Source organism: Otolemur garnettii, unplaced genomic scaffold (assembly GCF_000181295.1).
Source record: "Otolemur garnettii isolate 467f Iridium unplaced genomic scaffold, OtoGar3 scaffold00067, whole genome shotgun sequence".
Lineage (NCBI taxonomy): Eukaryota > Metazoa > Chordata > Mammalia > Primates > Galagidae > Otolemur > Otolemur garnettii.
Genome location: NW_003852462.1, coordinates 1,146,384 through 1,167,009, shown reverse-complemented (window position 1 = coordinate 1,167,009; position 20,626 = coordinate 1,146,384). Strand labels below are relative to the sequence as shown.

Genomic DNA, 20,626 nt, shown 5'->3' with positions numbered 1-20,626 from the left:
CAGCCAGTGTCAGCGGGGCGTCCCCACCCCCGAATCGGACCGTGCACTTCCACGGCCCTCGAACCAGCTCGCCCGCGATCCGGGGCCGCGCAGCCACTGGCCTCTGTCTCCCCGCCCGTAAGCTGAGCAGCAAGCGGAGCAAGAAACTCGGAATAGGGTGGGAACTGCGCAGGAGGGACGCGGACCCGCCCCGCCCCGGGCCTAGTCCGGACCCAGCTTGGCTCCCTCCTCGGCCCCGCCCCGGATGCGTGACGCACAAGGCCCGCGCCGCCCGTCGGGCCATGCTGCTGTCATCAGGCCGCGCCTCGTGGGCCGACGTGGTTCCCCAGGTTGCCCAAGCTTGCGCCATGGCCGCGGCCACCGCCAGCCCCCCGGAGGTGATCCGCGCGGCGCAGAAGGACGAGCACTACCGCAGCGGGCTGCGGAGCGCGGCGGGCGGCGCCCTGCACAGCCTCGCTGGTGAGGGCCAGGGTCACCTTGCGACTATCCTGTGGCCTGGGACCCCGGGCCAGGTGGCTGGAGCGGACGCCCGACGCCTCGGTCCAGCTGGGCCGCCCGCCGACCCTCCCCCAGCGTTTCCGAGTCCTGTCGGCCGGCCACCCAGGCCACTTGGTCCCGCCTACCCCTCCGCGCCTTGAGCTGAGTGTAGCAGCCGGCGTTGGGCAGAGTCCACCAGAGAAATGGGTGGGCGCGGGCCAGGGAGGGCGTCGGGTACATTCTGAGGGGCCGCGGTGCCTGGCCGGGCCGCCTTCGGCGCGTTTTGAGCAGGGAAGTGGCGGTCACAACAAAGTTGTTTTATACGCTTGTTTTACAAATCACACGTACTGAGCCCTAGGCACTGTTCTGGGTGCTTTTGAAATATTAGCTATTAACATGTTTAATCTTCAAATACGGGTAGGACTTAATGGAACTCTGCCGGCAGATAGGCAGATTGAGGTTCCAAGGAGATCTCACGACCAGAAATTAAGAGCTGAGATTTGATGTTGACAGTGGGTCTCACGCTACCGTCTTAGTCATTGCGCTAGGCTGTCTTTCCAGGTGACCCATGCTCCAGCACGGTTGCCCGGGGGATATCAAAGCCAGACATGACTGTAGGTCTGGGGTTCCCAGGAGGCCTTCGAGGCCCAGGCTGAAGTGGGTGAGAGGGAGACAAGGTGGTGCTCCCTGAGACGGAGTGGTCCAGCGCAAGGTGCTGGAGGCTGGCGAGAGGCAGGAGTATGGCTGAGGCAGGGTGGTGTTAGTTTCACAGGAGGCCTGGGACTTGGTCTGGGCCTGGGCCACTGTCAGGAAGGATGGTTGCTCCTAATCCTAGAGGATCCCAGTACTTTCCCAGAAACAATGGTGTCTTTTTCTCCACTCAGGTGCGAAGAAGTGGCTGGAGTGGAGGAAAGAGATCGAGCTGCTCTCAGACGTGGCCTACTTTGGCCTAACCACACTTGCTGGTAGCAGCTCCCCACAGGACCTTAGCATCGAGGGCCCACCACGCACACCAAGTCCAGAAGATGGGGCCAGCTGCTGGGCAGAGTGGGAATCCTTGGGCCCAAGTGGGAGGTGCTTCTGAGACCTTTCCCAGAGGGAGCCAGACCTCAGGCCCAGGGCAGCAGCCTCTCCTTTCATCTTTTTTGTGTCCCTGCAGTCCTTGGGCCAGTGTGCCATTGAGACCTGTTTCTCAGTGGCGTGTCCTGGTGGCACAGGTAGAGCAAGTTCTGAGCCTGTTGCAGGAGTGCAGGCAGGAGGCCCTGGTGGAGCAGGGGTGGTTCTGTGACCAAGGCTAACTCATCCTTCAGAGAGAAGAGTGGGTTGGAAGGCCCTCAGGGTCACCAGCTCCACCTCAGTGTCCAGCAAGGGGCTTTGAGCATCTCCTAAGTGCCAGTGCAGTCTGTACAAGGCATCACCTGAGGGTGCCATGGAGTGCATGCTCTCATCAGTGGGAGATAGACTGTGTTACACATAAGACATCATGGAAGTTGATAAGTTCATGAGAGAGAAAGGCTGTATGGCAGGGGAGAGCACTTTCCAGATAGGCAAGTGAGCGGTCAGGGCAAAGGCCCTGAAAAGGGGGCATCCTCAGTGACCCCAAGAGACCCGTGGACTCCGTAAGCCTTTGACGTTCCCACTGCAAGACATGGGGTGTTGTAAGAACATGGGTAGGACCCAGACTGCACTTCAGAAAGACTGACAGGGGCTGCTCAGGTCCACCAGGGAGAGGGGTGAGACACGCAGGGAAGAGGCACCAGGGTGCTCCATACTTTCACCTCGGGAACAGGAGGGCCAGTGTTACCACCTACAGAGTTTGGGGGAGGGGGGCTTTCTCAGATTGGGCCTGGAAGTTCAGTATTGGCAGGAGAGAATCGAGTGTTTTTGGAATCCATATGGCGGTATCAGGGAGGCAGCTGACCTGGAATCCTGATGGTCAGGAGCCATCTAGGCTCAGGCAAGGGCATTAGTCAGGTGTCATGGCTGTGTGGGAAGAGAGTCATGGGAATGGTCCTGTCACTTGCAGGAAGAGGAGGAGCACCTGAGGAGAAAGGGGAGCCCTGAAGTGGGGAGGGGGATGTGAGCCAACCAAGGTCCTGGGATCCCAGAGCAGCAGGAGTGGCTGGTGGTGTCACGTCTGCTGGGGATCATGGTGAGACCACAGCAGATTAAGCACTGAGAGTTGGTGTTGGCCTCTGGGGGAGTACAGAGGCAAGGGGACAGGCTGCTGATGGGAGCTGGCCCTATCCAGTGCTGGGGGCAGGAAATGGCTAGGGTAAGCCGGGAGCCTGTCCCTATCAGGCACTCCTAAGCCCCACACGCCCATCATCTTCCTCATAGGCTACCAGACCCTCGGAGAGGAATACGTCAGCATTGTGCAGGTGGACCCCTCCCAGAGGCAGGTGCCCTCACTGCTTCGCCGCTGCGTGCTGGTTGCGCTGCATGCCATCCTGCCCTATCTGCTAGACAAGGCCCTGCTTCCCCTGGAGCAGGAGCTGCAGGCTGAGCCTGATGGAAGGCGGCTGTCACACGGGACCCTGGTGCCCGGAGGGCGAGGCCGATCTGGGGTACAGCGCTGGGTGCGGCGCCACACTGCCACCCTGACGGAGCAGCAGAGGAGGACACTCCTGCGGGCCGCCCTCGTCTTCAGACAGGGCCTGGCCTGTCTCCAGCGGCTACACGTTGCATGGTTTTATATCCATGGCATCTTCTACCACCTGGCCAAGAGGCTCACTGGAATCACTTACGTAAGTAGCAGTGCTGAGGACACAACCACCTCTAGCCACCATGGCCTGATATGGGTGCATCTGCAGAGCTGGCTCTGGGACCTGTGCTGGCTGACATGTCACAATTCTAGTGTTTGTGTTAAGGCTCCAACCAAATCCTCTACTTGAAAAGAAGTGGGTTTGTTTGGTTATATTTAGCTGAAAGACCCAAGTCCAGTTTCCACAGACCCCAAGTATAGAGTCTTTCTTCCTGCAGCCAGCATCTGTGGGGTGGCCTTGGGGTTCGGGCACAGCCACTGGTGATAGGCCCTATGCTGGGCTCTCCACTGACTGAGGGGTCACTGGTCACATCTCAAGGCAGATCCCTGAGTATGGCCCTGTGACCGCCACTCCGGGGAGCACAGGCTCTGGCAGGTCCCAGCCCTTGCCCCCACCACCTCAACCCCTGGCTCCTGGGCCCCTGCCTACCACCGTCCAGCTACCCGGAGGAAAGGGCAGGGTCTTGAGCCATTATTCCAACAGCGACCCTTTTAGTGGCCAGATGGGCCTTGTCAACCCCAGCATTCTCGCAGGCTTTCCTGGCTGGCAGCTGAAGCTCTTGCCCCGCCCCACCCCCCACGTCCTCCATCACATTCCGTGCTGCTGTGTTGCCCTGCTGTGTAGCCTCCCAAGACCCCTTCCTGCATCCCAGTGCCACCTGGACCCCACCCATTGCCTCCCTTGTCACTCAGCATCGTCAAGGTGTTTGCTGAGCTGCTGCGACAGAGGCCCCAACCTAGGGAGGTCCCCAGCCATTGCAGGTCTAGCTGACCTGTGTCAGTTTCCTGGCCAATGAGAAGGGATGTGAGGAGTTAGAAGCGGACAACTTTCAGTCATGTGGCCAGAAGCTACATGTGTCAACAGCTGCAGGAGACAGTAGGACAGTTTCCCTAAGGGCCATGGGCCTTGCAAAATTGGAGGCTCTTGTCCCTGCAGCAGTAGCTGTTGGGCAGTGTCTGCACCTGCAGTTGTCTCCTGCCCGATGCCCTGCCTTCTTAGGCTCCCTGCTGCCCTGTTTCTCTCTTGAGAGAGTCTCTAGAGAACCCAAAATCTTCCCTTTTCCCTGGCCTGTCCAGCCTTGAGACTCAAACCTTGACAGTGCTGGCAACCCCAAGTCCACCTCTAGCTAAGGCCCCTCCCTCCCTCAGCTGCCCAGCAGACACTCAGACCCGGGCACCTGCCCTGCAGCTGGGGGAGGGGGTGGCCCACGTGCTCAGTGCGTTATGCCAGCTCTCTGCATGACGTGACTGAGCCAAGTCCCTTCAAGGACTGGGTGTGGGCCCATCTGCCTTGACAGCTCCGTGTCCGCCACCTGCCTGGAGAGGACCTGAGGGCACGTGCCAGCTACAGGCTGCTGGGGCTGGTGTCTCTGGTGCACCTGGCACTCTCTGCAGGGCTACAGCTGTACGGCTTCAGGCAGAGGCAGCGAGCCAGGAAGGAGTGGAGGCTGCACCGCAGCCTGTCCCACCGCAGGTGCGTGAGGGCGCACCTGGGCTGAGGCTGCCCCCAGCACACCCCAAGGAACATGCAGGGCACTCTCCCCATGATTCTCTCCCCCTCCCCAGGAACTCCTTGGATGAGAGAATAGCTCCCAGGAGCCCCCTGTGCACGCTGTGCCTGGAGGGACGCAGACACCCAACAGCCACGCCCTGCGGCCACCTCTTCTGCTGGGAGTGCATCACTGCCTGGTGCACCTCCAAGGTGGGCACCTAGACCAGGTTGCCCCACCTGGCTGTCAATCCGGGGTGGGCTAGGCACCTTTGTAAAAATCCCCAGGTAAGTCAGATATGGTCCATCTTTGGGGTTGAAGCACGAAATTCACACATTGAGGCTTTGCTGGAGCAGCTGTTGGTAGGTACACAGACCCTAGCCAAGTCTGGCCCGCCAGCCCCAGCATGTCCTGCCCCCTGGAGTTCACACCACGCTTGGAATCCTTGGCGCATTACACAACGCCAGTCAGCCTCATGTAGGACAGGTAACTGGTGACAACACACACACTGCCTCCCCTTAGCAGTGGGCCCAGGGAGAAATGCCTGGGTGCCAACAGGAAGAGTTTGCTTTGGGTTGTGCAGGGCTTACAGACAGGACATGCATTCATTCCCTAGTGATGTCACTATGCCATTTACTGATGGAGTGTGCAGAGTTCATGTTTGCCTCTCTGCACATGAGGTAGGTGTTTGTCCCTCAGAGCAGCTCATCTGTGGGCAACACCTAGAAGGGACAGTCCAGTACTCACTACCTGGTGGCTCTGACAGAGCCTAGGGCCCTCAGCTCTGGAGCTCCTACTCTGACACACTTGCTCGCCCCCCTCACTGCCTGCCGAGGAGTACTAGGCACAAACATGGCAAGGCTGAATACCAGGAGGGCCCATCTAAAGTGTGCAAGGTTCACAGGCACTGGGGGTGGGGGAGTAGTCCCAGTGTGGGGCTATCTCTGTGGCATGGGCAAGACCCAATGGGACTCAGGCGCTTCTTAGCAAAGGGCTTTTTCTTGGTCTTAAGTTTAGGAAAGTAGTAGGACATTTTTTTATTCCATGTTGTGACTATAGAAAATAAGGCACAAGATGCTGGGGAAGGCAGCCCTAGTGGCCACTGCCACCATAATTCCCCTCCCTTCCACAGACGGAATGTCCCCTCTGCAGGGAGAAGTTCCCCCCACAGAAGCTCGTCTACCTGCGGCACTACCGCTGACCAGCACCCAGGTGGGCCCAAGTGGATGGAGGAGCCCTGGAGTCTTGGAATATGGAAAAATTAACTTTACTGGTACAGAAATTATAGAATTCTCAACATTGTGTTTTTTGTCACATGAGATACTCCGATACCCACCTAGTAGAGGACAGAAAGCTGATCCTGCCTGGGAGACCTGCTGCCCTATGCTGTGGCTACAGCAGGCAGGCTACTCCTAGGGCTGAGCAGCATTCCCCACTCCCTGTGGTTCCACTGAGTCACTCTCAGGAATTTCACTTACTAAACAAGGTTTTAGCTTCCCTTCCCTTCCCCACACCATACAGTTGAGACTTCTCTCAGAAGTAGGCCAGAAGGAAACTTTATTCATTTGAGGTGTGAGAAGGCGACTGGCAGCTGCACTGAGGAGCAGCTGAATAAGGGGACACATTCACCTCAGTCAGCACAGTGGACAGGCTGCACTCCACCCATCCAGGGAGGCCCTGCAGAACACCAGGGCAGAGCTGTCCCCCAGGACTTAATGTCAAGACCACGTGGCCATGGACAGAAACAAGCCAAGGGTCACTGTCTTTTGTGTGACATTTTTGGCACGCACCTTTTAGTGCACGTCAAGTCTGCTTCCACTTGAGACCTAACACACATGCAGAAATCCCTTCCTCATGAGGGCAGAGCCAGCTTGAGTGGTTTTTATGTTAACACCCGACCCATAACACTCAGATGCTGAGTGCTCAAGGGAAGGCTGGCAGGTAGGCCAAGCAAACACAAGGTCCCTGCTATGTCCACCCCACACAGCTCTGCCCCAGGCCACTTCCTGCCTCTGTTATTTCCAGGTTTTCTAAAACTAATTGTGCCAGAGATAGAACTTTGCTGTAGGCATCTTTGAAAAACTGATTCCAGGCTGGGTGTGGTGGCTCACACCTATAATCCCAGCACTCTGGGAGGCCAAGGTGGGTGGATTGCTTGAGCTCATGAGTTTGAGACCAGCCTGAGAAAGTAAGGCCCCCGTCTCTACTACAAAACAGAAAAAACTGAGGCAAGATGGCTTGAACCCAAGAGTTGGAGGTTGCTGGGAGCTATGACACTACTCTACCCATGCCAACAGCTTGAGACTGTCTCAAAAAAAAAAAGAAAAAACTGATTCCACAGAAATGTTAATAAGATTAAACAAAAATTCCTAAAACATGGTATAAAAACTGCCCATCAGGGCTGAGGTGAATACATGACGTCCTTGTCAGGACACAGGCAGGGCTGAGGCACAGCCCACCACACCAGCTCACCAGCTCAGTGGTGGACTGGGGAACAGATGGCTCCATGTTGCCAGATAGCCAGAGTCAGGAAGGGCTGTAGGCAGCAAAATCTGAGGGAGGGCACAAAGCTGAGTACCCAGTTCCTTCATACTATACTCTTGCCAAGCCTGTGTTTCCTGCCACATCTTAAGGCCTGAGTGTTTACTAGGAAAAATAAAAAAGTCTAGAGTTTGAAGATCCCAAGTGCTTCAACATGGTTAACAGAAGTACCAATTTGTATCATCATTGAATAAGATGGTGCCAACATACAAAAGGGTGTAATAGCCTCGTGAGAGGAGCTCAACTTGAGATATGCAAACACTGGCAAAGATTATCCAGACAATAAAAATTCAGTGTCTGAAATTACAGGATGGATAGGAAACATCACCCAGAGTGAGGAGCGTCTGGACAGTCTGAGATTCACAGACTTCATTTCTGAGGTTCACTGAGATCTGCATTTCAGCAGCTCTATGCCTGTGACGAAAGCTATAATCTTGCTGTTGGCACAAGAGGTTCACGTTTTAGGGAGACCAGAAGGAAGCTGGACTTTCTTGTGTGCAGTGACTGTAGTGTTTTAGATAAAGACCACACAAGAAAGGGGACACTGTCTTTAATAAAGTAGAATGTAAAAATCACTTAGTAAAATGCTGGAGTGTTTTTTTTTTTTTTTTATCACATCAAAAAAGTTGCCATGCAGCTAGGTTCTATTTCCCTGTAGAAAGTGAAAGCTGAGTGTTAAAACCAACAAAGCCAGTCTGCTCAGCCAGTTTTGCTGTTTCCTTAAAGGGGCCACTGCATGATGACAAATTTAAATTAATCAAAACAAACTTTACATATCAAAGAAATGTGTCAAAATAATCTCAAACAATTAAAATATATATTTATAATTCCAGGCCCTCAAAAGCAATCACGGTAGTTAAGAACAAAGTTTTGAGTCATTAAGATAGAGGCCAACTCTGAACATCTCCAGTGAGATGAAATTAGGAAACTGACATTAGAACTTAAGAGTTACTTAGAAACCACCTCTAAAATGCTAAGTCCTTCCAAACACGCAGGAATCAGGCTGGCATCATCCCTCTGGTCCAGTGGAGTGGCTGTAGTGCTCCTCCTTGGTGGGCCTCCTGTCCACCCACCTGGCACCACAGTGGGGACGGCCACCTGCCCCCTGTGCTCCAGCAAGCTGCCACCCGCCTGGCCTCCCACGCCTGCGGCTGGTCTACTAGAATTCCATCGATAGAAATAGCATCACCAAAAAGGAATCAATGCGATTTGGTTTAAATGCCAGTTTCTTCAAGAACCTGATATTTCAGTTACAAATAATTGAAGCTCCTTTTTAAAAAGAAAATCCGACGCCCTCGTAATCAACTACTTTATGTGAAGAAAAAAGGCATTGTTACAATGGCTCAAAACCGTTCTTCCAATGTGTGACAGGTTCAGTCCAGCTCTAACTAGCAAAGGCCTTGCCCACGTCCTCCTTCCCTCTGTACTTCCTCTTCCCGTGTGTGAACGGTATGTACCGGTACTTAATCATGTGCTGGGGAAACAAACACACACAGACTGCAGTCACTTCAAAAAGCTTCCTCATCAATCACCTTTCCCCCACATCTCCAACGTATCAGACAAATGAAATCAGGACTCCCACGTGTGCTTCCATCCCGCCCTCTCTACACAGCAAATCTCCCACTGCCCACTGATCTGGCCTGAGGGCCACTGAGACCCTGCTGCTTTGGACTGACTGATCCCCAGCCCATGGAGGAAGAGCCGAGGGGTGTCAGGCAGCCCAGGGCCCTGTGTGATGACACCCCCAGGGCGTGAGGTGGAGGCTGTAGTCTGGTGAATTTGGCACAGCACCACCTCCCAGGCAGGGCCCTGTGCCCCAACTGTCCAGCACAAAGGGACTTTCCTACGTGTTCACAGCAACAACTGGACTTACACATTGGCGTCCACTGACTGGGGGAACACAGAACACTGCAGCATCACCCACAACAGCCCTACGTCCACGCTATGCAGGCTGCCACCACCCACAAGGCTGGTGTGTACACAGCCACCCAGTGTTGCTTAGGGGCCCGGCAGGGGTGCACATGGTGCCCCAGCTGTTACCTTTATCTGCCTCTTCATTGTGATACAGAAGAGCATGATGAAGTACATCACAAGAATTGGCCAGAACACCGGGACATTGAACGCATCAAAGAAGGTGCAGATCATAGCCACCAGGATGCCCTTGGTAGCCGCATGCCTGCAAGTGAGGAGAGAAGGTTAGCGCCACCATCCACAGCCAGCACCAGCACCTGCCAGCCACCTCAGGCCTCCCTTCCCCCACAACTGGAGAGTCTGTGGGGACAGGGGTGTGTAGTTGATAAATGTGCCGTGTTTAGGCACAGACACATCCTCCTTTAGTCGCTTGAAAACTAAGAAAATAGCAGACCTGCCAACAGGAGGCTGAGCCCAGGACCTGTGTCTCCCATCTGAAAAGCTGAAGCAGGCCAAATACGGCCAGCCATTGCTCTCTCCCAGTTAGCACGCAGTCCCCAGCACACTCATTCTTACAAAGCCAAGCCCACGCTCCCCCAACCCACTGCCTGCTCCAATATCTCACACTCAGCCCAGGGATTGGCTAAGGCCTGCCCATCCCCACATGCACTAGGGCTCAGCCTGTTTGTTCAATGTCCTCATCCTACAAAGATTCTGGCTCCTCCTGTGTCCCTTGCATGGGGACACAAGACAGAACAAACAGATGTGGTCACAGAAAATTTCTGTCCCTCCGACAGAATTGCACCATGTGCACCCAGCCCACACACCATCATCTCACTGCCAGGGCTCTAGAGAAGCTACTCCTTGTAGCAGGCCCAGCCCTGCACCTGAATGGACAATGGCACTTCTGCTCAGGACCCTCTTAAGAGCTAGTGAGGGAAAAAGCCAGTCACCTCTGCTGGCCATGGAAGGCCACAAGGTCCAGAAAGGACAGCAGCTGGCAGGACAGGCCTGAGTCTTGCAAGCACCAGTACCCTGTGTCTCAGAACCAGCTGCTTTCCTGCAGCCTCCAGAGCACAGGTGCTAACTTAAAAACAGGAGAAAGGAAAAGGCAGGGAGTATCTCCTCAGGGAGGCCCATGACTCACCCACCCCGCGCCAAGGCCAGCAGGCACATTTGGGTGATTGATTGTCACAAAGCACAACACAACCCTCATTTCTTTAAGAAGCTGAAATGTCCCATTAGAACAAAATCCAGTGTATTCTAACAGTCTTAATAGCTATACTCAAATACCTTTAAGAATTAGCTCACCAAAATTTAAACTCTGGAAGCCTTCGAATAAAGGGGCGAAATTCCTCGTTCTGTTTGGTTGGTAATGATGGACCATCATCTGAAAAGGAGAATGACAATGAGAGGGAATATGTCTTTTATCTTATTTCTATCACATTTTTCCTATTCCCTAAGAGCTTTTGAACCAATAACCCTTATGTATGGAAATACAGATTTATAACATTTAACCAAAGATAACATGGGGGTCTACAATGACTTATAAATCAATTCATTCCAAGATTCTACTACAGTTAAAAAAAAAAAAAGGTCCACACATACTGAGTCTGTAGCAAGTGCTTGGCTGCAGATTGTGTGGGGACATGCCACCAGTGCCACACAAAGACTCACAAAGAGCAGGACAGGTTCATGTTCTCAACAAAAAGCGCGGAGGGCAGCAAGGCTGTGTGTGCCTACTGGAGACGTGGGCCATGGCTCTCAGCCTCTGCCCACTGCCAGCTGCTACCCCCAGGCCTGCTCTTGTCTACCCCACCCCTTATAGATGGAGCAACCAAGGCCTGCACCTGGGTCTGTGTGACTTTCTAGTCTCCCCTAATAGCAACATGGAATGAAAAGGGCAGTGACTCCTTTAACATTTCTAGTAAACATTCCACACAGAGAAGCCACAGGCCTCTGGTGGCTTGTGCTACAATTTGAAACAGCCATACCCAGAAAGGGTGTTTCTCCCATAACAAAGAGGGCTGCCAGGTAGGGAGCTGCATCTGGATCTTTCCAGCAGTGGCAACAGATGTGCCTGGACTGCCCCCTCCCCCCCCCCACCGCCCCGGCAGGGCTGGCCAGGCAGGTATGCACTTGGCCCACCTGGCAGGGTCTGGCTTGGAAGCAGGCTGAGCCTCATGGGGGTGACACACACCCGCCAAGAACATTCCAGTTCATCATGCTCAGGAATCAGAGACCACCCAGCCTGGCTGGCCAGCAGAAGTTAGGGACCCAGTGGTCTAAGTCACAGTGAGATGCCTATGGAAACCTGGTTATGTGAGAGAGACTCCTAACTGGAGCATCCCAGGTGACTCCAAGTCAGGCTGTCCATTCAGGACAACACAAACCGTAAGGGCAGGCTCTGGAGTTAGACTGTCTAGGCTCAGGTTCCTGCTGCTGTGCACTCTGCCACGTGGCCTTGGACAAGCTACACAACCCTCTAGTGCCTCAGTTTCCCCATTTGCAAAATGGGGGCAGCAGACTGAATGCCACTTTGTGCCTGTTAAAAGGGTGTCAGTTGTCCTTCTATAAACAGTTGTGTCTCAGCCACTCCTGTTAGGAGTATGCTGAAACGTGTTTTCAGAGAACAAGGAGTAGTCCGTGCACATGGCACAGCTGGCAGACTCGACTCTACCTGAGTCTTCCATTAGGGAAGGATCCACTTTGGGAGAAAGAAAAGCTATGAAAAGATTTAGATGGTAGATTCCCAAGGCGTAGGTCACAATGTACCAACCCTAGAAGAGAAGGAGACACAGAGTTAGTGACAAGCTTTAACCACTGCCAACTTGAACCAACTCAACACTCCCATTAACTCTCGACTTTAATTCATCTTAAAAGCAACCATGACTTACTCATAGCAAGAAGACTGTAACCAGAGTGATAAGAACTATAGTAACTTCCACAGTGACAGCTTGCCTTAAATTACGTTCTGGGTGTGACACTGAAGTGGACAGCCCAGAGCCAGAAGAGCAAGCTGTCTTTGTGGGTCCAGTTACATGCATGTAATACCTGAAGCCACAAGCTCCCAACCAGAGCAAAATAGAAAAGGAGGCTTTTCTCAAAACACACAGGCCCGAGCATCTGTTTATGCCATTAGAAATAAGAACTTCATTATCGATATTAAAAGCCTAAACTTTGCTATACAAACAAGATGAAACCTTTTGCCTAAAATATTTTCAAGTCAGACAAACTAAAAACTAGAAATGAAAGATCAACGTTTATATATTTTTCACATGGTAAGGCCAAGCCTAAGGGGATACCAAATTAGGCATAAATTTAGTTTAGAACATAGTAAAACCACCACATGTGTGTTGTAATCCCCCCTCTCTTGCCTGAATCCCTAATTCAAGGTTTCTAGGTCATTCTTTCCATTAAAGAGGAATTCCAATTAAAAAAAAACAAAAACCTAAGATCAATTGCATTCACAGCAAATTCAGTGTTAGTTTTAAATATCCTTACAAGTCCTGTGACAGTAAATTAGAGAAGGCCCCACATCCCTCACACCACATCAGTACTGGGGTTACTCACAGGAAGAAATCCATAAATAACAAGGAACAGTGTCTACATTTAAATGAGAATTTCATGTAGTACAGGACACACTGTCAAGTCCAATAAATAAACAAACATGCCACTCCCTGGACCACTGGTCCTGTGTTTTGGAAGACATTAGGAAGGGAGGTGCTTTAAATGAGGAGACATCTTTCACAGCCCCAGGGGAGAAAATTCTCTGAGCAAGCCTTTTAACCTGCCCTCCACTGGACATATAAAACATTAAGTCACCTCCTCTGAACAGCCATAAAGACTTCCCATCTCGTTGGTTAACTGCCAGGAACCATGTGTTCACTAGAGAGTAAACAATGTCCAAAAGTGATGTCTGAAGACGCTGCCAGAGCTGGGGTCTGTGCAGATACCTGGGATCCCCGGGAACTGCTCCCCCCACCCCCGACTCAGTGTTTCAGCCTGTGCCTCCTTGTCAAGCTCGTGAAGGGCATAACTCAAATAAGCTAAATAAACTCTTTTGGACATCAAAAATCACTCATGACACCAAAGTCTGAAGCTCTTCACTGAATGAAGGAGGTAACTGCAACAGCTTCACCTCATCCCCAGGCAGGTCAGAGGTACCAGAGGAGCCTGATGGGGGTCAAGACAGTCCTGGACACAGTAGGAACCCAGCTAGAGAATGTGACAGACTCTGTAAACAACTGTAAACTGTAAACAATCCTCCTTTAAAAGGCACTGGATTTTTCTTATATTTGGTGCTTAACTAATAAACAATTATTAGAGCCTACTTCCTTCACAATAAATTGGATCAACCACATCTCAATCCACACCACATGCAGAGAATGCAAATTGAGCCAAGCCCATCACTTCTGTCCAAACATACCTGCAACAGGTAAACTCTGATCATGTAGACAAAGCTCAGGCCCAGGGTCACCACCCATCGCACGGCTGTGTATGGTGTAGACTTGTCTAGCCAGGACTGATAAATCTAGAAAGATAAGAGTTCAGAAGCATGAAGAGGGTCCTGCACCAGCTGCAACCACAAAGTGTGCTTTGTGCCATAGTCGCCTTTCAATTTTAAAGAGCAATTAAAATAGCAAGAGGCTGGGGACTATGGCTCAGGCTGTGGGCCCAACACATTAGGAGACTGACATAGAAGGATCGCTTAACCCCAGGACATCGAAGCTATAGGGACTGCCATGAGCTGTGATCACTCCACTGCACCAGGTGACAGAGCAAATCCGTGTCAAGAGTGAAGAAGATAGGAGAGAAGGGGAAGAGAGGAGGGAAGAAGAGGAGAGGAGGGGAGAAGGGGAGAAGAGGGAAGGAGGCGGGAGAATGGAAGAAAGGGAGGGAGAGAAGTGGGGGAGGGAGGAGGAGGATGGGGAAGGAGAGTGGAAGGAGGGGAGGAAAGGAGGGGAGGGGAGGGCAGAGGAGGGGAGGGGAGGGGAGGGGAAGGAGGTGAGAATAACAAGACATTGTAGATCCTATGTGTACTGGCACAAAAGGATGACTACAATTAATCCAAAAATTATTCGAATAATTCCTAAAGCAGATTCATCTTTTTTTTTTTAAGAGGCAGAGTCTCACCCTCAGTACAGTGCTGTGGCATCACAGCTCACAGCAACCTCCAGCTCCTGGGCTTAGATGATTCTCCTGCCTCAGCATCCGAAGTAGCTGGGACTACAGGCGCCTGCCACAACACCCCGCTATTTTTGTTGTTGTTGTTATTGTTGCAGTTTGGCCAGGGCCGGGTTTGAACCTACCACCCTTGGTATATGGGGCCAGTGCCCTACTCACTGAGCCACAGGCACCACCCAAGCAGGTTCATCTTTTAAGCAAAAATACCACAAAACAATCTCTCATTGGAGTGCCTGTGATGGCCCAAAGGGATCATCATAGGGAGGAGACCTAACCTCACCACAAAGAGAGGAGTGCTCATCTCAACGCCCCCTTACAGCATAACACGCCTGGCCCCATGGGCCTGCAACTTATACATGTCTACACTAGGGCAGCTGTGGAGCTCACTAAAGAATCCTGAACTGTATATATAGTTTTTTAATGTGTACATACATATGCTTTTAATTTTAAGTTTTAATTTTAAAAAAAAATTTTTTTTTGAGACATAGACTCACTGTGTCGCCCTGGATAGAGTCCATGGCATCACAGCTCACAGCAACCTCAAACTCTTGGGCTTAAGCGATTCTCTTGCCTCAGCCTCCCAAGTAGCTGGGACTACAGGCACTCACCACAATGCCTGGCTATTTTTTTTTCTATTGTTGTCATTGTTTAGCTAGCCATTGAACCCGCCAGCCCTGGTGCATGTGACTAGTGCCCTAACACTGAGCTACAGCGGCTGAGGCCCTGCTATTTTTAGAGACAGGGTCTTACTCTGACTCAGGCTGGTCTCAAACCCATGAGCTCAGACAATCCACCAGCCCCGGTTTCCCAGGGTACTAGGATTACAGGCATGAGCCACCATGCCCAGCTCCTAAACATTCACAGAATATATGAGCCTAAATATACTCATTGCTCAACTTTAATAATCATCAATAGTTTTCCATATGCTATTTTCTAATTAAAAAATCCATAAATTTTTAACCATGCTGAAACATCAGGCCCTGCAGTTGTTCACCGAGTCACACTTCTTCCAAAACGCAGCTCAGCACACAGTGTTTGAACATAGTCCAGGCCCCATTATTCTGCCACAGCCTACAGGTCTGGTGACCCACACCACCCACCAATATCAAAGGCTCACACCCAGGGAGCCTCGTCCAGCAGCCGTCTGCAGGTGGGACAGGTGAAGTCTCCCAGCACATGTGTACTCGAGTGTCCACGAAGAGGACAGCAAGTCCAGGGCAGCAGCCGCTGCTGTGTCTGTACCACCAGGAGCCTCCAAAACCTAAACTCTTCTTGACAGGAAGCACCCTGTGCTCAGGCAAGAGGCATCTTCCCAGAGCGCAGCCTACGGTAAGTGGAGATGTTGCTCAGCCTCTGCCAGGAGCATCAGCAAATACACCCTTCGGGCAAATGTGTCAGGAGTCAACAATTTCTTTTTCAAATATTTACACTCATCTTCTACAAACAAAATCCACCAACCTGTCCAAGCCTTGTGAAAAATCTGTATACCACTGAGGGTTTTCCATGGACGGAATCTCCAACACTGTCCCCTTCGGACATTCTGTAACTATGAAAAAAACACAAAGTATTTTTAAATAAAAGCATTCAAGGATGTAAAATCTTAATCCTATTTTCACTAATACTGCCAAGTAGGTTTTCAATATTCATTATTTCATCCACACTATTTGTGTGTTTTTACCATGAATTCAAGAAAAAGACACACCCAAGCACACAGGCCTTGGCAGAGGGAAGGGACAGCATGAGGTGACCACACCAGGCAGCACCTGATGACCCATCCTTCCCACTGCCAGTACCTCACTCCCACATGGGTGGCAGTACCCACCCCACCAGCCATAGGAGCTGCCCTTGCTGCCACCTGGTCCCGTGGCGGGCCCAGCACAGTGCTACATACCCTCCCTCCAGGTACCCTGTCCTCTGTGGATCCCTTGGGGACCCCCAAGCACCCTCTTCTCTGAGCCCTGTCCTGGGTCTCTGGTCTGGCAGGAACAGCAAGGGGCCACAAACAGGAACGTGTCATCTATAACTCTCCAGAGTCCATCTATCTGTGTCCCAGTTTCTTATCTGACAACTGGAGGTAATCATATGTGCTCCTATTTCAACATCCTGTTGTGAACCCACAAGGAATTCACCTGAGAACCCAGGTACCAGAGGTCCCATACATTAGCCCACTTAATTCCCGCTAACCAAGTGATGGGACATAATTACCCTTTTTCACAAAGGAGGAACTATTCCCCAAAAGTCAAAGCCACGTTATCTACGGGCAGCTCTGCTCCTGGGCACACCCAGAGCCTGGCCTGACATCAGCTCCTCACCCGAGCACTCTGCCACCCTATCCTGACACGAGATGGATTCAGAGGACTGGCCATTCTTCAGGAAAGCAACACTGAGGAACCAAGGCTTCCTAGCTATCACTCCTACTCTGAATATAAGATACTTGAGGGCCCTAAGCTAGGGAAAATGACAGGGGCAAAGCTCACCATCACCTGCAATGCAAGTGGCACCTTCCCAAACTGCATCTGCTCCCACGGCAAGTAAAGAGAATCAACACTCCAGTTTTAAGTTTGGTTTAAGTCTCACCTGTGCTGAGTGGCTGTGAGATCTTCACCAAACCCTCTGACCACACAGCCAGCCTCAGTTTCCTCATCTATAAAACGAGGCTCTATTAAACACCAGACACAAAGGCACAAACATCATTCTACGATAACCCCTAAGGTTGTTTACTGATGAGAAAACTGAGGCTCACAAAGGCTAACCTAGCTGATCAGACAGTTTGCAGTGGGGGCTGGAATGGAAACCCTCACCTGCCAGAGACTAACCTCCTAATCACATCCTTACTGTGGGCACTGAGAAAGTCCTTCTTCTGAAACAGAAGTCAGCAGGCTACATGCTATGATCCTGGATCTCAAGAAGATAAGCTTCCCAATTACAATCTAAGTATTAAAGTCACTGGCCAAGTGGGGTGGCTCACACCTGTAACTACAGGGCTTTGGGAGGCCAAGGTGGAAGGACCACTTGAACCCAGGAGTCCCTGACCAGCCTGGGTAACACAACAGGAACCCATCTCTACAAAAATGTTTACAATTAGCCAGGCAGGGTAGAACCTGTATTCCCAGCTACCTGAGAGGCTGAAGCAATACTGCCTGGGACCAGGAGTTGGAGCTTGCAGTGAGCTATGATGATGCCACGGTACTCTAGCTGAGAGACAGACTCTTTCTCCAAAAAAGTAAAAATAAAACAAAAATAGTTATCTGATGTTTACTGGGCCACATCAAGTCCACAGTGCGAGTATGAATGTGATTCCATGACACCATCTCCTGGATCTGTTAAGGTGTCGGCAGAACCTCTCAAGGAGGAAACAGAGAAATGCGCTTTGGTCTCACGGAGCTGTGGATACCAAAAATGCAAATTTAACTGAGCAGCCAAACTGAAGCCCCCCTGTCCTTCCCATCTACTTTTTTTTTTTTTTTTTGAGACGGAGTCTCACTTATTAAAGTGCCATGGTGTCACAGCTCATAGCAACCTCCAACTCTTTGGGCTTAGGTGATTCTCTTGCCCCAGCCTCCCGAGTAGCTGGGACTACAGGCGCCTGCCATATGTCCAGCTATTTTTGTGTTGCAGTTGGGCCAGGGCCAGGTTTGAACCCGCCACCCTCGGTATATGGGACCAGCATCCTACCCACTGAGCCAAAGGCGCTGCCCATTCCCATCTACTTTTGAGGAGATGCAACCAAACATCTGACTGGGGAGAATTCTGTATATAAGTAGAACTCATTACCTTGAATAGCCAGCCTACTTAGGCCAAAGCCAGACCAGCAGAAGGCTACCTCAGTCATGTTCTTCCCTCATGCATTCTGACCAGTGTTCACTTTAACTTGAATTGAGGTGATAAGTCATATTAGGGAAAAAAAACACCTGGCTATCCCTAGAAAAGTATGTTCCCTAAGCAGAGCTAATTGCTTAGAATTTCTCACTCTTCCACTGAATGTACAGAAAACCTACAAAAATGCATTTGTCTAAAAAAAAAAAAGATGCATTTGTCCATTCTCATTATCTGATAAGCATTAACATATACATTAAAATATGGCTATCCATCTTGATTCAACTCTGCCAACAATAACAGGGGAGACATTGCATGATTCAGAATGTGAACTTTGGACGCAAACTGCCTGCTTCTAAACTCAGGTCTGTCACTTTCTAGCTGCACAACCTGGACAAGCTATGTAAAAATACCTCATGTTCTGATCTCTGAAATGGGACAACGTCACTGTTACTCACTTTCTCCTCCAAAGGGTTCTCCTAAGGAGTCAATGGCCAGCCCTCTGTAAGCCCTCAGTGCCTAGGACAGAGGGAGTGTGCCAGCCCCAGTCCCAGCCCCTTAAACACATCAGACACATTCCCAGAGAGAGGGCAAGCCCTCATACCAGCTGCTTTTTCTGCAATCACCTTCGCTCTGAGGCTTAGTTTAAAGGCCAACCTCTCCATTACTGCCCAAACTGACCAGCAGTCCATTATGTCATATCACCCTGTTTTTATTTGTATAACAGATACCTTTCTGGTTTACTCTCAATTTCCCCCTACCAGAATGCAAGCTCCTTGAGGGGAGCCTTACCACCTGAAAGTGCCTTTTACACAGCATGCAGCCAGCCAATTTTCTGTTGAGTATAATCACTTTATGCCCAGTCACAAAGAAAATAAAATAAAGAGCAAGATAAAAGCACTCTAAACAGAGACCGTGCCAGAAACTGCACACGACTCCACATGGGCCTTGTTCTAGAGCCCGGTGCATACATCGGTTTCTGTGGTCCTCACTTCTAACACAGGAAGTGTTGCCCGGAAAGGGTAAAGTCCTCAGCCAGGCTTGTAGGGCCATCAACAGTGTGGCTCCTGCTACCTTTCCCTCCACCTCCACCACTAATTCCTCCTGGGCCAGGAAAGCCCCTGAGCCTTGTGCATCAGGCCCCAGGCTTCTGGTGCTGTTCTCTCCCCTGAAATGCCCTTCTAGACCCTATCTTGTCCTTCTTGCCAAGGCCACATTCCAACCTGGGCTCCTCCTCTGGGCCTGACCATCTTAGGTCTCCACCTGACCCTTACGCCATACCTTGACTGAGGTCGCCTCCGGCACACATCAGGAACCGGGTGACCATCTGAGTCTGTTACTGAGAACCTTCTATTCACTTATGGAGAGAATTCCATCTTACCATGAAGTGACACGCCAACCCAACTAAGAATAAAGCACTTCCAGGACTAATAGCCAGTCTCTAAAGAGAAAAGGAAGAAAAACACAATGAAAGCTCTCAGGCTGAACGCAGCCCTGTGGGCTGTAAGATAGCTGGCAAGGAAGCAAATGTAACTTCACCAGCAGAACCACTGACCAGTACAAGCATCAACCAGGAGAGCTTATGTTTGTATTGCCTGTATTTAGAATACTACCAAAATATAAAGTTGAGGAATTTAACTAGCTCCCCTTCACCCCGTTCAGTATCTTCATTCAAAGGCTTAATGCTAAATCCTACAGAAAAGCCCTAATAAGGAGCACAGAGATGGGAAGGCAAGAGAGCATCCCCGGGCAAACCCATCCCGACTCTCTCAGAGCTGTGGGGACGGCAAGTGACCACTTTTCCCAGATGCCCTGCAGGGCGGCAGGGGCACAGAAGAGGGTAAGAAGTGGCCAGGGAGAGCAGGACCGCAGCCCTCTCACGGTCCCTGCCCGGTCCCGGGGCCCAGCCTGTACTCTCGAGGCCCCTGTCCCGGCTCCTCGAGGGCCGCCTACCTGGTCCTGGTGTTCTGCCGGCGGCCCCGGGCCCTGCCCTCGGCTCGGCCCCGCCCGCCCGCGGCCTTGACAGCCCGGAAAGAGGCGGAGGCGGCGCCTCCCGGCCGTTCCCGCGCCACGCAATCCGCACCGCCCCCGCCCCTCGTACCTTGCAGCGCCGCTGCGGCCGAACCGCGGTCTCCCTCACGGCCGCAGGAAGGAAGACGGCGGGCAGGGGCAGCCGCCGGCGCTTCACTCCGTCTCCGGGAAGCTGCAGCGGGAACTTCCGCTCCGTCCTCCGCGGCACCGCCTCCAGGGCCTCCAAGATGGCCGCGGGGGCGGGGCTAGAGCTCCAACCATTTCCGCTTCCGGTGCGGGGCCCGAGGCCGTTGGCGGGGCGGTCTTCTAGGCGGAAGGGACCCAAGCAGCGGAAACGCGCGGCTTTGCACAGGCGCAACTGCGCCCTCTGGCTCCGGGCCCAGGTAACTCTGCTCCAGATATTGTGATG

At 51.8% G+C, this 20,626-nt stretch overlaps 2 protein-coding genes across 8 annotated transcripts; one reads left to right on the top strand and one right to left on the bottom strand.

Moving 5' to 3' along the window:
* The first annotated feature begins 316 nt into the window (after positions 1 to 316).
* On the top strand, positions 317 to 6,033 carry PEX10 (peroxisomal biogenesis factor 10). Of its 2 annotated transcripts, none has more exons than XM_012807320.2 (6): positions 317 to 459; positions 1,362 to 1,442; positions 2,818 to 3,224; positions 4,540 to 4,715; positions 4,808 to 4,943; positions 5,864 to 6,033. In XM_012807320.2, exons 1-6 carry the CDS (start codon positions 348 to 350, stop codon positions 5,930 to 5,932), a joined length of 981 nt encoding a protein of 326 aa, XP_012662774.1. In that variant the 5' UTR covers positions 317 to 347; the 3' UTR covers positions 5,933 to 6,033. The 2 variants fall into 2 exon arrangements, with proteins under 2 accessions (XP_012662774.1, XP_012662775.1); XM_012807321.2 differs by having other exon boundaries at positions 448 to 459; positions 1,362 to 1,551.
* A 2,045-nt stretch (positions 6,034 to 8,078) lies between these two features.
* On the bottom strand, positions 8,079 to 20,481 carry RER1 (retention in endoplasmic reticulum sorting receptor 1). Of its 6 annotated transcripts, none has more exons than XM_012807316.1 (8): positions 20,288 to 20,481; positions 19,468 to 19,627; positions 15,829 to 15,916; positions 13,613 to 13,717; positions 11,864 to 11,963; positions 10,495 to 10,573; positions 9,313 to 9,448; positions 8,079 to 8,746 (listed from the first exon to the last, which is right to left on the bottom strand). In XM_012807316.1, the coding sequence occupies exons 3-8, from the start codon at positions 15,907 to 15,909 to the stop codon at positions 8,657 to 8,659; spliced, it is 591 nt and encodes a 196-aa protein (XP_012662770.1). In that variant the 5' UTR covers positions 15,910 to 15,916; positions 19,468 to 19,627; positions 20,288 to 20,481; the 3' UTR covers positions 8,079 to 8,656. The 6 variants fall into 6 exon arrangements, with proteins under 6 accessions (XP_012662770.1, XP_012662772.1, XP_012662773.1 ...); XM_012807318.1 differs by having other exon boundaries at positions 19,568 to 19,627; XM_012807319.2 differs by lacking the exons at positions 19,468 to 19,627; positions 20,288 to 20,481 and adding exons at positions 18,145 to 18,240; positions 18,645 to 19,445.
* Positions 20,482 to 20,626: the final 145 nt, after the last annotated feature.